We start from the raw sequence: 12,152 nt of genomic DNA, 5'->3' as shown, positions 1-12,152 counted from the left end.
CTAAGGGGAATTAGGTGGTTTTAAACCATCTCCTTCGCTTTTTCTTGACAAGGTCAGGTGGCCCCTGGGAAGTCAGGGCTCTGTAACGAGTCACACCTGCCCGGGAGTGGCTCTCTGGCCCCTCTTCCTCCTGACACTCCGTTGACGAGAGGGACACAAAGTGCCTCCTTTCTTAGGGACGCAAAAGCAAAGGGGACAGAGCTGTCCTTGCCGAAGCTCTGAGGCCATTGTGGGCTGTACCACCTGCCGCAGGGGGCGGTTCCTCTGCAGCCCGGGACCCGCTGTCCCCATGAGCACGGAGCGCGTGTGCTCAGGGCTTTGGGGCCGGAAGTGCAGGCTTCAGCTCTCGGCTCACGCATCTCTGGACTGGGTCACGGTGCCACACACCCGAGCCCAGAGCCTCGTGCCAGTGATGTTGGGGTGACACGGGCGCCCACGCACTGCGCTGCCAGGGACACACGGAGTCGCAGCTCTGAAGGGCCCTGGCAGCGCCACAAGCTCTCCGGCTGTGGGTCCCCGGGCACTACCGCCGTCTCGCCATCACCGTGCTGGGTGCGCTGCACGCGGGGGGTGTGGGGGAAATGGTTCTCTCACCTGCTCTGGCTCTTCCGGTCTGATCACCACCGTCTCGGGGGTGACGCAGGGGATCCTGGGGATGGCTGGAGACTCCACCCTGTGCACCGAGAACACGGTGCCATCAGAGGCTGAGCCCTCAGTGAAGGACCTCCGCACCCCGTGACGACCCCCACCACCCCAGCCTGCACCCCGCGCCCACACGCAGTGCGACTGTCCCCTCCACACAGGGACGGCCTCCGCCTCGCCTCGGGCCTCTCCCTCCCACCTTCCCCTCCGGAGCCCGACCGGCCTTCACAGCCTGACGGAAGGACCTGCCTCCGCCGAGGCCCTTCCCCCGCGACAGCCCCACGTGCGTCACCCCTTTCTGCGGCTTAGAGCCCCTGTCCACAGAACCCTCCCCCCGGCCTTAACCACCCGCCATTCTGCGTCGCCGTGAGCACTGGCGTGGGCTCCACTCCCACTGAATGACTGCAAGTGTCTCGTGGCCAGGGCTGGACGCTGTGCTCCTTCCGACAGACATTGCGTCACCTTGTGTGGCTGCCCAGCCCTGCAGTGCCCTCTCCCGTGTGCTCTGCTGCCCGGCCACGCACGAGCCAGAAAACACCTCGGCTCAGGCTCTCTCAATGCCGACTGCAGGTTATTAGCAAAACACCCGTGCGTACGAACGCACTCACAGCGCAGTGACTCACAGCAGTCACAGGGAGACACGAGAACACGGTCCCAGGCACACCTGGGCCCCCGTGGATCCCACCTAGCGCCTCATGGCAGAGGCAGGAGGTCAGTGCCAGACCTTAGCCTGGGAGCGGTTTCTAGGGGGGACCTTCCTCAGTGGAGCCTCCTGGTGAGAACTGAGTGTGAGGGGAGGGGGAGGGGCGCGAGGCTGCGAGCGAGGGAGGGAGGAAAGCTGGGAGGCAGGGATGCCGGGGAGGAGGCGCCACGCCACACGGGAGGCCTGTGTGTGCCCTCCTGGCGGCCAAGGTGCAGAGCCAGCTTGTCCTAAGGCCCTGGCCCACGGTCCGGCTGACCAGCACTCCGGCGCGCTGCAGGCCTGGCCTGCCTGCCCCTGCCCTGCTCTGGCATCCTCCTCCGCGGTGCAGGGCTGCCCGCGGCCGTCCACACCTGGCCCCGCCAGGAGCACTGCTTACACTTGGTCTAGCTTTGGCACAAAATCCAACAGCTCCTTCTCTTCGTCGACATCCCTGGAGTCTCGCCTCTCAGCCTTGGGGCCGGTAAGTTCTTCCCCTGAAACGACACGGGCTCGAGTGAGTGACGGGGGCGGGAGGGAAGATGCGCTTTCTTTTCACAAAGTGCTTTTCCTGCTCTGCCTCTCAGGGCTTGCTCCGCGGAGCGGGGAGGCGCCTGCTGCTCCCAGGGGGCCAGGAGCAACGTTGTGCCCAGTCCTGCTCCTCCAGCCCTGGGACCCAGAGCAGGGCAGCCACCTCCTGACATCGGAGTCTGCACCAGGCTGTGCAGATGGGCAAAAACACAGCCAGAAAGAACTTCCTTCGCTTGACAAGGTCCACTTCAAAACAGCCCCTGTAGGGTGTGCAGTGACACCAGACACGGCATGCCGCGGCCCTGCTGTCTGCACAGCGGGGTGAGCTGCAGTGGAGCTGAGGCTGCTGTGGTGAAGGGCGGCAGGACTCTGTAACCACAGTGGTTGAAACCTCATTCTTTCCAAAGCTCATTACAGAGGCTCAAACTGCAGGTGAAGCGGCTGCCCACACCCAGATGCTGCTTCTGCGCTCTCGCCTCGCCTGAACGGGGGCTCAGCCCAGGCCCTCAGCCTCGAGCTGCCACTGGCTTGTGACCCGGAGCTGACGGGATGGAACGACAGGACTCATGCAGTGATGATCACAAACATGGCGGCATGGGCACAGACATGGGGATGGACGGGCGGGAGCTGCCCGCTGGCGAGAGCGTCTCAGGGGTGCAGAACCTGTTGGAGCCGAGCCCCCGGCTCTGGACTGCGAGCCCCCAGAGCAGGATGGGAAGCGGGAATGGATGAGTGAGGGTTCGGGCTGCTGAGGGTGAAATGCACTCTGGTGAGAGAAGACCACAGAACAGAAAGTATTTCATACCCATTATAGTTACATGAGCAGTTCCTGGAAAGCAAAGAAGAGCCACGTTGAAGGAAGGACTGAAGTCAGGCAAAGTGAGAAGCACACGCAGTACCAGGGTCGCGGACAGCGCTGCACACCCAGCTGACAGCATCACAGGACCCCAACGCCCGACGGGAGGGCGGCAGAGCCAGTCCAGCCCGCCCGGCTGCGCTGCATCACCAGAGCTCCCGTCTCACCCAAGTGGGAGCAACGGCCCATCTGGGGCAGGGGACACACTGGGACTGCTCTGTGGTTCACGCAAGTTGAGACGAGGAATTTCGCAATCACGGGTATAACCCTGAACCTACCGACCCATTCTGTGCTCAGACCCACTACGTACGCAGCTTATTAAAAGGCATTTGTGCAGATTTTAAATAAGCCACTTAACATTTGTTCAACGCACAAAGCAAGCACCAGGCAGAATTTTATCACAGTCCCTCATGGCTCCAAGAAGGATCCTGCTCCAATCTGATGCACGTGAGTGATCTGTGCAGACACACACGCGTTTATGAACCTTCATGGGATTTTAAATTTTAGTCTCTGGGATGCCAATTTTCCTTCACCTAAGGTTATGTTAAAGGAGTACTTTGGTAATAGACACCACCTGTGGGAGAGCGGGTCTCCCGGCTTTGCTGCCCGTCTGCAGTGCTCGGGGTGTGGGGGGCACAGCCTGGCAGGTGGCAGTGGCAGGAAGCCACCACGGGTGCTCGGAGCCCTCTGTCCCCCGAGTCTGAGCGCAGGGCCCGGACCTCACCTTCGTCTTCGGAGACATCCAGGATCTCATCCACTGTCTCAGGGAAGCTCAGCCGGTGCTTGTCGCTGACTGACTAAGATGAAAGAAAGCAGAGGATTCAACCCAAAGTAGAGCCATGCACCCTTTTGCCCGTCCAGCGGCTGGCTGGTCATGCCAGTGGAAGGGAGGCGTGTCCCACAGGGAGGTCATGCCTGTGGGAGGGAGGCGTGTCCCACAGGGAGGCCATGCCTGTGGGAGGGAGGCGTGTCCCACAGGAACACGACAGAGCCCGGACGCAGCCTGGAAGTGATGCCCACGGCGCCCAGGGCAGGAGAAACAGCCCCGACCCCTCTGGCCACTAGGTGGCAGCACGACCCCGCCGGGCGGGGAGAACACGCGGCCACCCCAGGTCCGGCACCCCCTGGGCGCCCTGCCTGTCGGGCACGGTGTCTGGGGCGGGTGCAGGGGAGAAGCAGACCTACCACGGCACTGGTTTCGTCGGTGACGACCTTGAGCACGTCTGTTACGGAAATGTAGCCCAAACGCCTGGCGATGGCCAGAGGTGTGGTTCCGTTCTGGAACGGCAGCAGGACAGAGCACTCAGGCACGGGACGCCGCCGGGGGAAGGTCCACCCCGCTGACCCCCCACCAAGTTCAGAAGGGCCTAAGTGCACGGATGCCACCTTGGAGCCCAGAAGCTCCCTGCATGGGTGCGAACCCAGCGGAGTGCCAGCGACAAGCCACAAAGACCCAGGCGCAGCAGTACTGCCAGTCTGTGGCGTTGATGGGGGCTGGAGGGCACCAGACGTGACCTTACGCTGCTCACGACTCCAAAGTCCGCTCCTCGGGTGTCAGTGACTGAGCACTAAAACTTTCAGTTAAAGTAATCCATGTACTTGGGTTAACTTCAGTCGCCAGAAACAGGGCGGGGGCACGTTTCCTGCTCTGACTGAGAGGAAGAGCCGAGGGACAATCCACCGACTTCCCTGAAACTCTCCACTTCTGGGACCTGCCCTGGGCTCCGGACAGAGTCAGCCCCACCTGCAGCTACAGACGTGGCAACCACCCACAGCCGGGGGTCCACACCCCCGCAGGGCGGAGCGGCCCTGGGGACACTGGCGGGAAACCTCCACGCGGCTGGACCAGGAGGTTCACACCGAACGGTGATCCCTGACGTCGCCAAGGTAACTCCAAGGCGCCGAAAGATCAGGAACCCCCCAATACGTTTCACTCTGTTCACTCACACCACCCGAAAGGGGCTTCGTGTGTTTCACAAAGCGTTTCAACAGTATTTTAAGAAACATAAAAGGGGAGGCTAAATGGTGCCTAAGAGGAAAACCTTCAGTTCACCAGGAGGAGCTGGTCACAGGGCCACGTCCCTTGGGGACCCAGCGTGGCCGAGACTTTCACCTGCCACAGGCCCGTCCGGCCCCACGCGTGCGCGTCAACCTCTCCAGTCAAGGGCGGCTGCCCAGGCCTGGCGCCCGGAGACCAGCTTTTCCAGAGCAGGAGGGGTGGTACTCACCGAGCTGACCTCGTTTGCGGAAGCACCGTTTTTCAGAAGCAGAGTCACGATGTCTGTGTGTCCTTGCTGGGCTGCCTGGTGCAAGGGGCTGTATCCTAGCTGCAAAGCGAGGCAGACATCGCGGCAGGATTAGTGGGCTGCTCGAGAAAGACCTGCCTGCGTGCTACAGCACTTGTCCGTCCCCTAGTGCAACGTTAAAAAAATGCATTTCCCCGTTTCCTCCCTTGGGCTCAAAGCTGAAAGCTGCGGCAGGGCCCCAGGCACACCCAGAGCTGCCCCAGCTGCAGCCTGATTTGGCGCCTGAGCCGCGTCCACGCAGGAGGCAGGTCTAGGGCGCCCCTGTACCTTGGTCTTGGCGTTGACATCTGCCTGGTGCTGCAGCAGGAACTTCACCAGCTTGATGTTTCCGTAATGACTGGCCACGTGGAGCGGGGTGTACCCCATCTGAAAAGCAGGAGACGAGCGTGGCTGACCAGCGCGGCTTCTGGGCAGACCAAGGGCCTTCCGGAGCTGGGTGTCTACGGAATCTTTACAGAAGCAGCTGGTGGACAGAGACCACGGACAGCGGGGCCCCGTGGAAGGCTGAGAGCTGCCGGGCACCGCCGGCCGGGCAGGAGCAGGGCTCAGCTTCAGACAAGCCAAGGCCGAGGTGCCTGTGGCGACCCGAGGGGGACGTCAAGTGGGCACTTGGGAAACTGACCCCGAGCCCTCAAGGCTACAGTGGGGTCACCAGCACATGGGAGAGTCAGCAGCCCTGCAGACGAGACGGTCCCCAGGATATGGTGGACAAGGGGGACCCGAGGAGGCAGGACTCAGAGGCAAAGGCAGAAAGGGAGGAGGGAGACCGGAGAGAGCGCGGTGACAGGACCCAGGAAGGGTCCTCTCGGGAAGGAGGGGACAGCTGTCAGCCCCACTGCTGAGAAGGGCCCAGATGTGGAATTGTGCTTCACCCTGGTGGGAGCAGACTTATTTCTGCTAGAAAGGTGAAATCCATCATAAAACCCCCAAAATGCTGTCCGGGTTACTATGATAGTTGCAGTGTAATGGAATTGATGGGAACTGGCCATTGCTTGAAAGGAGTGAGTGGGTCTGGATGTTTATGCACGTGCGTTTGGGCTTTGGGGGGACAATTTTCCAGGACTCTGTCCTGCCGAGTGTGACACGCCCAGCCCGCAGGGCGCGGGTTCAAGACGCTGGGCGTGCAGACTGGCAGGCTGGACCTTTGTGTAACGGGAGGTCTGTGGCCCTCGAGGCAGTGCCGGCCCACAGTGCAGGTCCCTCGGGGCGGGACCCGAAGACAAACCTGGGTGAGCAAGAGAAGCCTCAAAGACCCAGAACATTCTTGGGTTCTAGCAGATTCCTGTGGATGCTGCAGGCAGTTGGGGATAAAGCAGTTTCTAGACCTTTCTTGGGATGACTTCAGCACAACACTGCTGCCCGGAGTTGCCGTGGTACTCTGGAGGGGCGGGGCTGGAGTGCCACTCTGTCCCTTCCTTTTAATCCAGTTGCCTTATGTGGAAAGAGGCGAAGACGCCCCCTCTTCCCGCCCACTGCAAACAGCCTCCCCCAGGTGCTCAGGCCCCTCCTGCCTCTGGCAGTCACGCCAGGCTGAGCTGCAGACGCCTCGAGGGCAGGTCCCACTCACACAGCTCCTTGCACACAGACCAGAAAGCTCAGCGGAATTTAACCAAATTCTGCAAAAAAAGGGGCTAAACTTCGGAGTGCATCCAGGGAAGCCTGACATTTTGTTTTCTCACTACAGAGGCTCAAAGGTCGAGCAAACTTTTTAAAATTCCCACCTGGAAAGTGAGATAATTAGGACTGGTGTCTTCAAACCCACTGCCAGCCCTAGAAAGTGGCAGAGAACGGCCCCCCGGGTGCTCGGGGCTTCAAAGGTCTAAGGAAGAGCTGGATCTGAAGTGTGGGGGCACCTGCCGGGCAGGCCTGTCAAAGCACTAGGGGGTCGGCAGGGGGAGCCCACGAGGCCCGAGGCACGGGGTGCCTGCCTTACCCGAGTGGTGGCATCCACTGCAACACCGTGTTGGATCAGCACGCCTGCCACTGGAGCGTGGCCTTCTTGTGCTACCAGGTGGAGGGGAGTGAGTCCACTCTGCAAAGAAGAAGATGTTCATCACGTTCTAGCACGTACAGACTTCTGACCACAATGACAGCGCCCTGAGGTCTGGGAGCTCAACCTGGCTCTGCTGCCACCGACAGCTATGTGATCCTGGGCAAACCTCTTCCTGTTCTAGGCCTCAGTATCCTTATCTAAAAACAAGGTGGTCAGACTAGATCAGGGGTTGGCAACTTTTTCTGTTACTGGCCAGATCACTGATATTTTAGACCGTGTCTCTGTAGTAACTACCCAACTCTGCCAGTTGTGGTAACAAAGTGGCCATGGCCAACACATAAGGGAATGGGCTTGGCTGTGTTCCAATAAAACTTTATTTACACAAACAAGTGGTGGGCCGGATTTGGCCTACAGGCCATAGTTTGCTGACCTCTGACATGGGTGAACTTTATAGTACCTTCCCATTATAGGGAACCCCTTATTTCCACGGTAAATTTCAGAGTTGTGGTTTCCTAATGTAGACAACAGAGATTATCACTGATCTGTCACAAGGTCAACAGGGGGACCACCTGAGGAAGCACACGGTGCCATGTAAATGCAGCACATTATCACATCGCAGCCAGTGCTGCACCGCAGAAGGTGGAGGATCCCGCGGGGAGGGAACACACCGTGTTCCGGTGATAAACAGCTTTCTCATGAGGGTGAACGCATCAGAGATGCTGTCCGGTCTGTGGGCACTCACACAAAAATGTCAAGAGTACTCTCTCCCCTGTCCCTTGCCTCAGTACCCTGTGCTAACTGGGACAACAGCGCTCCGACTCCTTCACGCTCACAGGCAGTGTCCCCTCTACAGGGACCCCACAGGGACCCCCTGCCTTTTGCACGTCCCCGAGCTGACCAGAGGCTCTGAGCAGTGACCCTGCTGGCTGTAGTGAGCAAGCCGGCCATTCCTGCTTGCCACGGCGGTCAGGGCTGGCTCCAGGGAGAATGGCCCACAATGGAGTGGTCACTGTGTCACCCGAAGGCTCCTTGCTTGGGCTCTCTGCCCAATTCTTGGGATGGCACCAATGACCTCCTGGTGAGGGTGGTGTGTGAACGGGACAGTCACCGTCATCACTACTGTCTCCTCGCTTGAATGAAACAACGAAGAACCCAGACACCACGCAGTAACAGTCCTGCTGTACAGTCGCCTTGCTGGGGCCTGTGTCACGTGACTTGACCATCTAAAGAAGCGGTTCTTCATGTTGCATGATTCCATTTACACGCAATGTCCAGAATAGGCAAATGCACTGAGACACAAAGTAGATTCGTGGTTTCCACAGACTGGGGGTTTGGGGGCACGGCCAGTGGCTGTTAATGGGTGTGGGGTCTCCTGCTGGGGTGACGGAGATGTCCTGAAGGTAGGTAGTGGCGATGGCTGCCCAGTTCTGCGAATATGCTAAAAACCACTGACTGGTACAGTTCAAATGGGTAAATTTTATGTCAATTATATTTCAATAAGATTGTTATTAAAAAAAGAACTTAGTATTTCTTGGGTCATGCATTCCTTTGAGCAGCTAAGAAACACTATGAACACCTCACCCAGAAAACACGCATGTGCCCTTCCTCCCCAAATGCCCTGTCCGGCTGTAGAAGGCTTTGCATGCACACACCTATTGCCCCTGGATTCAGAACTTCTAATGCACAGGTATTTTAAAAACACCTTCCCCCCTAGAAAATGAAAATTTAGTACCAAATTAGTTAATAGACTCCTGAACGTAGACGCTGGCCTATATCTGGGAGAGGTGCTATGGATGTTACGGGGAAGTTTCTGCGGATCCTACAGTCGATGACATTTAGAGAGATGACGGCACAGCGTAGTAGAATCAGCAAGGGCTTTGGCATCAGACAGGCTCCGAGTCCCGCAACCTTGGGAGCACGTGACCTTCTGACCCTGAGTATTCACTCGGGAAACTAAGGTCAAACTTGGGGCCGTTGTGAGGATGACACGCCGCCCCCCACGGCGGAACCCCGGCACACAGCAGGGGCTGCCTATGCAGACACCAGGCCCAGTGAGAAGCCACTGGTGCGCTGCTGCAACTAAGGGCACACCCCAAGGCGCCGTGCCCACCTTGTTCCCCAGGTTGCCGTTGGCTTGTTTGGAGAGGAGCAAAGCCACCATCTCTGCGTGACCCTCCTGTGCGGCCAGGTGAAGGGGAGTCACGCCCTGCACGGACTCGGCGTTCGCAGACGCCCCGTACTGCAGCAGACTGCGGGCCACCTCCAGCTGGTTCTGCTTGGCAGCGATGTGCAGAGGGGTGTAGCCATTCTGAAACGGAAGAAGCCGCCTGGTTATAGGAACGCTGAGTTGACAATACCGGCGCAGGAGGGAGGGCTGGGCCTGGTTCTCAGCCAGCTGGACAGGGCTGGGCTGGTATCACCCCAAGAGCAATTCAAGCAAACAAACAAACAAAACCCATTTGATTTGGAGACAGCGCGTCAGGCTCCTGTAGCCAGCAAATGTCTGCCCCTTTTCCACCATCTATTTCCCGTGATCGTGCTGACAAACTGCTGGCAGGAAACGCTGTCACCAGGAGAAGCTAGGAGTCATCGGGCAGCCACAGCACCACTGCAAGGCCAGGGAAGTGAGAGACCCAGGTTCTCGCTTCCTCCCTCCAGCAGGGAGGGCCACAAGCCCCGCAACAGCAGCTCTTTCTCTCCCTGTGCAGCTAAACAAACACCGCCCTCTGGGCCTGCTGGCACCAGGCACGTGGCACTGGGGACATGTGCTGGGCAAGGGACTTGTGGACGTGGGAGCCAGGCTTCCTCCTGCTCTTAACTATCCGTGTGATCCAGAGCAAACGTCCAGCGACCTAGACGTCCTTCGGTTGTTCTAAGTGGATAAGAACAGCCACTGCGTTTGTTTTTCGAAGTTGTTGGGTGGATCGAACACGGTAACACACGTGAGGGTGTTTTCCGAAACTGCGGTGAGAGGGCACACACCTGCGTTCCACCGGCTCCAAAGAGCTCGGCCCCAAGTACACCAAACTGCGCCACTGTGCGCTGTTCGTTCAGCTGACTTTGTATTTTTACCGTTATTATTTCGACAGCAAGACTCTCCCGACGGAGGAGGCAGGGCGAGGCGTGGCTTGTGGCACTCGCTGGCCCGCCGCACATGGGGGGCGCCTGTGGTCACCACGGTTAGAAACCACTTTCACCTCAGTCGTCTTTTCTGAGCTTCACCACCACCACGGAAGGCGAGTAAAGCAGGCATTTTTATTATTGTCCCATTTTGTAGATAAAGAAGCCAGTTCTCTGAGAGGTTATCATATGTCACATAGTAAGTGGAACAGATAACCCAACTCTGACCTCTGACTCCACAGCCAGGTCATTTTGGCTAGAACAACGCTTGTCAAACTCTGATGCGCACACAAAGCACTTGGGACTGGTATACACGGAGATTCTGATCAAAGGTCTGGGAGGGCCCGAGATCCTGCGAGTCTACGCAGCTCCTGGGCGCAACTGGTGCTGCTGGTCCGGGGACGACACTTTGAGCAGCAAGGCCCGGGGCGCAGGGCTGAGGGGCTGCCAGACTGCAGGACTCGCGGCTGCAGGACACATGCCCGCCCAGGCCACGGCAGATGGGACCTGTGTGTCTGTCCCAGGGCGTGGGAGTCGCCCTCCAGCCGTCCCCGAGGACTGAGTCCCCCCGTGCCAGCCACCGTCTTGGTGTGGAAACTGAGGTCTCTGATTCTGCCAGGATGGCCGGCCAGGGAAGAGCCCCAGGGGACAGGGAAAAGGATGCGGAGGCCAGGCTGTAAAGTGGCCTTCATGGGCGAAATGAAAAGTTGTGATTTACCCAAATAATTAAATTAAATCAAAAAAGCATCTCGCCGACGAATTATATAATTCTTTCTAGTATTTCTCTTTTTTAATTTGATTACGTTAGGAGTGCACATTAAATTGCGCCTTGCAGGTTGTGTTCATGTAACAAGATTGACATTTTGGTAATAGTAAAATCAGTGAAACAAAATGATTTTTGTACTGTATCAAGAGGGCGAAGAAAGGAGATGTGACTCCACGGATGAAGCCTGCGGTGTGGAGCCCGTCACCTGTAAGGTGGGTGTCGCGGAATGTCTACGCCCAGGCGCTGCTGTCGGGGAGAAGCGGGACGAGGCCGAGCCCCCACCCAGCGGCCGCCTGGCCCAGGCAGGCGTTCGCCACAGGAAAGCACGACGACCAGGACTTCTTCCCACACACGGGCAGTCCCTTGAGCAATCCGAAGTAGATTCGTGGATGCATCATCGGGACCCCCAGGCCACTTGGGCAGCCGTGGGTGCCCACCGCGGCAGGGGAGCACCCTGTCCTGGCAAAGGCAAGCCCGCCCTGGAGCTGGCACAGGCTGCCAGGTAGCCCCTGGCTAAAACCGGGACGCAAGAGCCACCTCATGGGCTCGGATCATGGACTGCCCCTCTGGGGTTCCCCCAAACTAGGACTTAAAAAAAAACCAGGAATGGCCTCCTGCTGGGCTGGAGGGTCAGGGGAGGTCAGGGAGGGATGTGTGCCCTTAAAAGGCTCCTCTCTCCCAAGGAAATGAGATCATCCAAAGGAATGCAGGCAGGAGAGAGCTGGCCTAAATGTTAACACAACATTAGCATCAAAATTAGAAAGGGAGGGTTTGGTTTGGGTGCAGAGAGATTTGCATGTGAAATTCTACAAAATTGCCAGACTACTTGGAAACTATTTTTGCCATGGAAACAAAGCCCATCTGTACAGGGTCTGTGCTTGGATTTAGCTCTCTTTAAATATCATGAACCTGGCTCTGGTTCCTTTTATATAAGGAGGAGAGTGAGGAGGAGGAAGGGAGTCCAGCTTTTTATTTTTAGAGGCAGGAGTAAGCCGGCAGCTCGGCAGGGCTGCATGCTCCTGCTGCACGGTGACAGTGACGTGGGCTCCCTACAGCAGCAGCAGGGGGGTCTGGGCGGTGCTGCGTCCCCAGGAGGGCGGAGCTGCAGGACGCAGGTGCAGGACGGAGGTGAGCATCCGCGCCAGGGGAAACACAGCGAGCCTCCCAGCCTGGGGGCTGCCCCAAGCCAGCAGGTGTCGGCTGGAATCGGGACGACCCACCTGGCTCCCTTCTCTGCAGCAATTGGACTCCCGCCATGA

The 12,152-nt window shown here is 58.5% G+C and overlaps 1 protein-coding gene across 7 annotated transcripts in view; it reads right to left on the bottom strand.

Moving 5' to 3' along the window:
- The window catches only part of ANK1 (ankyrin 1), a 201,285-nt gene that overhangs the window by 37,404 nt on the left and 151,729 nt on the right, over positions 1-12,152 (bottom strand). For all 7 annotated transcript variants that reach the window (XM_045535734.1, XM_045535735.1, XM_045535736.1 and 4 more), the window contains 8 exons: positions 9,118-9,315; positions 6,948-7,046; positions 5,282-5,380; positions 4,937-5,035; positions 3,894-3,986; positions 3,433-3,505; positions 1,722-1,818; positions 595-673 (listed from right to left, as the gene is read on the bottom strand). In XM_045535734.1, the coding sequence (XP_045391690.1) occupies positions 595-673; positions 1,722-1,818; positions 3,433-3,505; positions 3,894-3,986; positions 4,937-5,035; positions 5,282-5,380; positions 6,948-7,046; positions 9,118-9,315 (837 nt within the window). The remainder of the gene's footprint in view (positions 1-594; positions 674-1,721; positions 1,819-3,432; positions 3,506-3,893; positions 3,987-4,936; positions 5,036-5,281; positions 5,381-6,947; positions 7,047-9,117; positions 9,316-12,152) is intronic.

The sequence above is a fragment of the Lemur catta genome, chromosome 22 (assembly GCF_020740605.2).
Source record: "Lemur catta isolate mLemCat1 chromosome 22, mLemCat1.pri, whole genome shotgun sequence".
Lineage (NCBI taxonomy): Eukaryota > Metazoa > Chordata > Mammalia > Primates > Lemuridae > Lemur > Lemur catta.
Note: the sequence above shows the minus strand (reverse complement) of the source record. Positions and strands in the feature narration are given on the sequence as shown.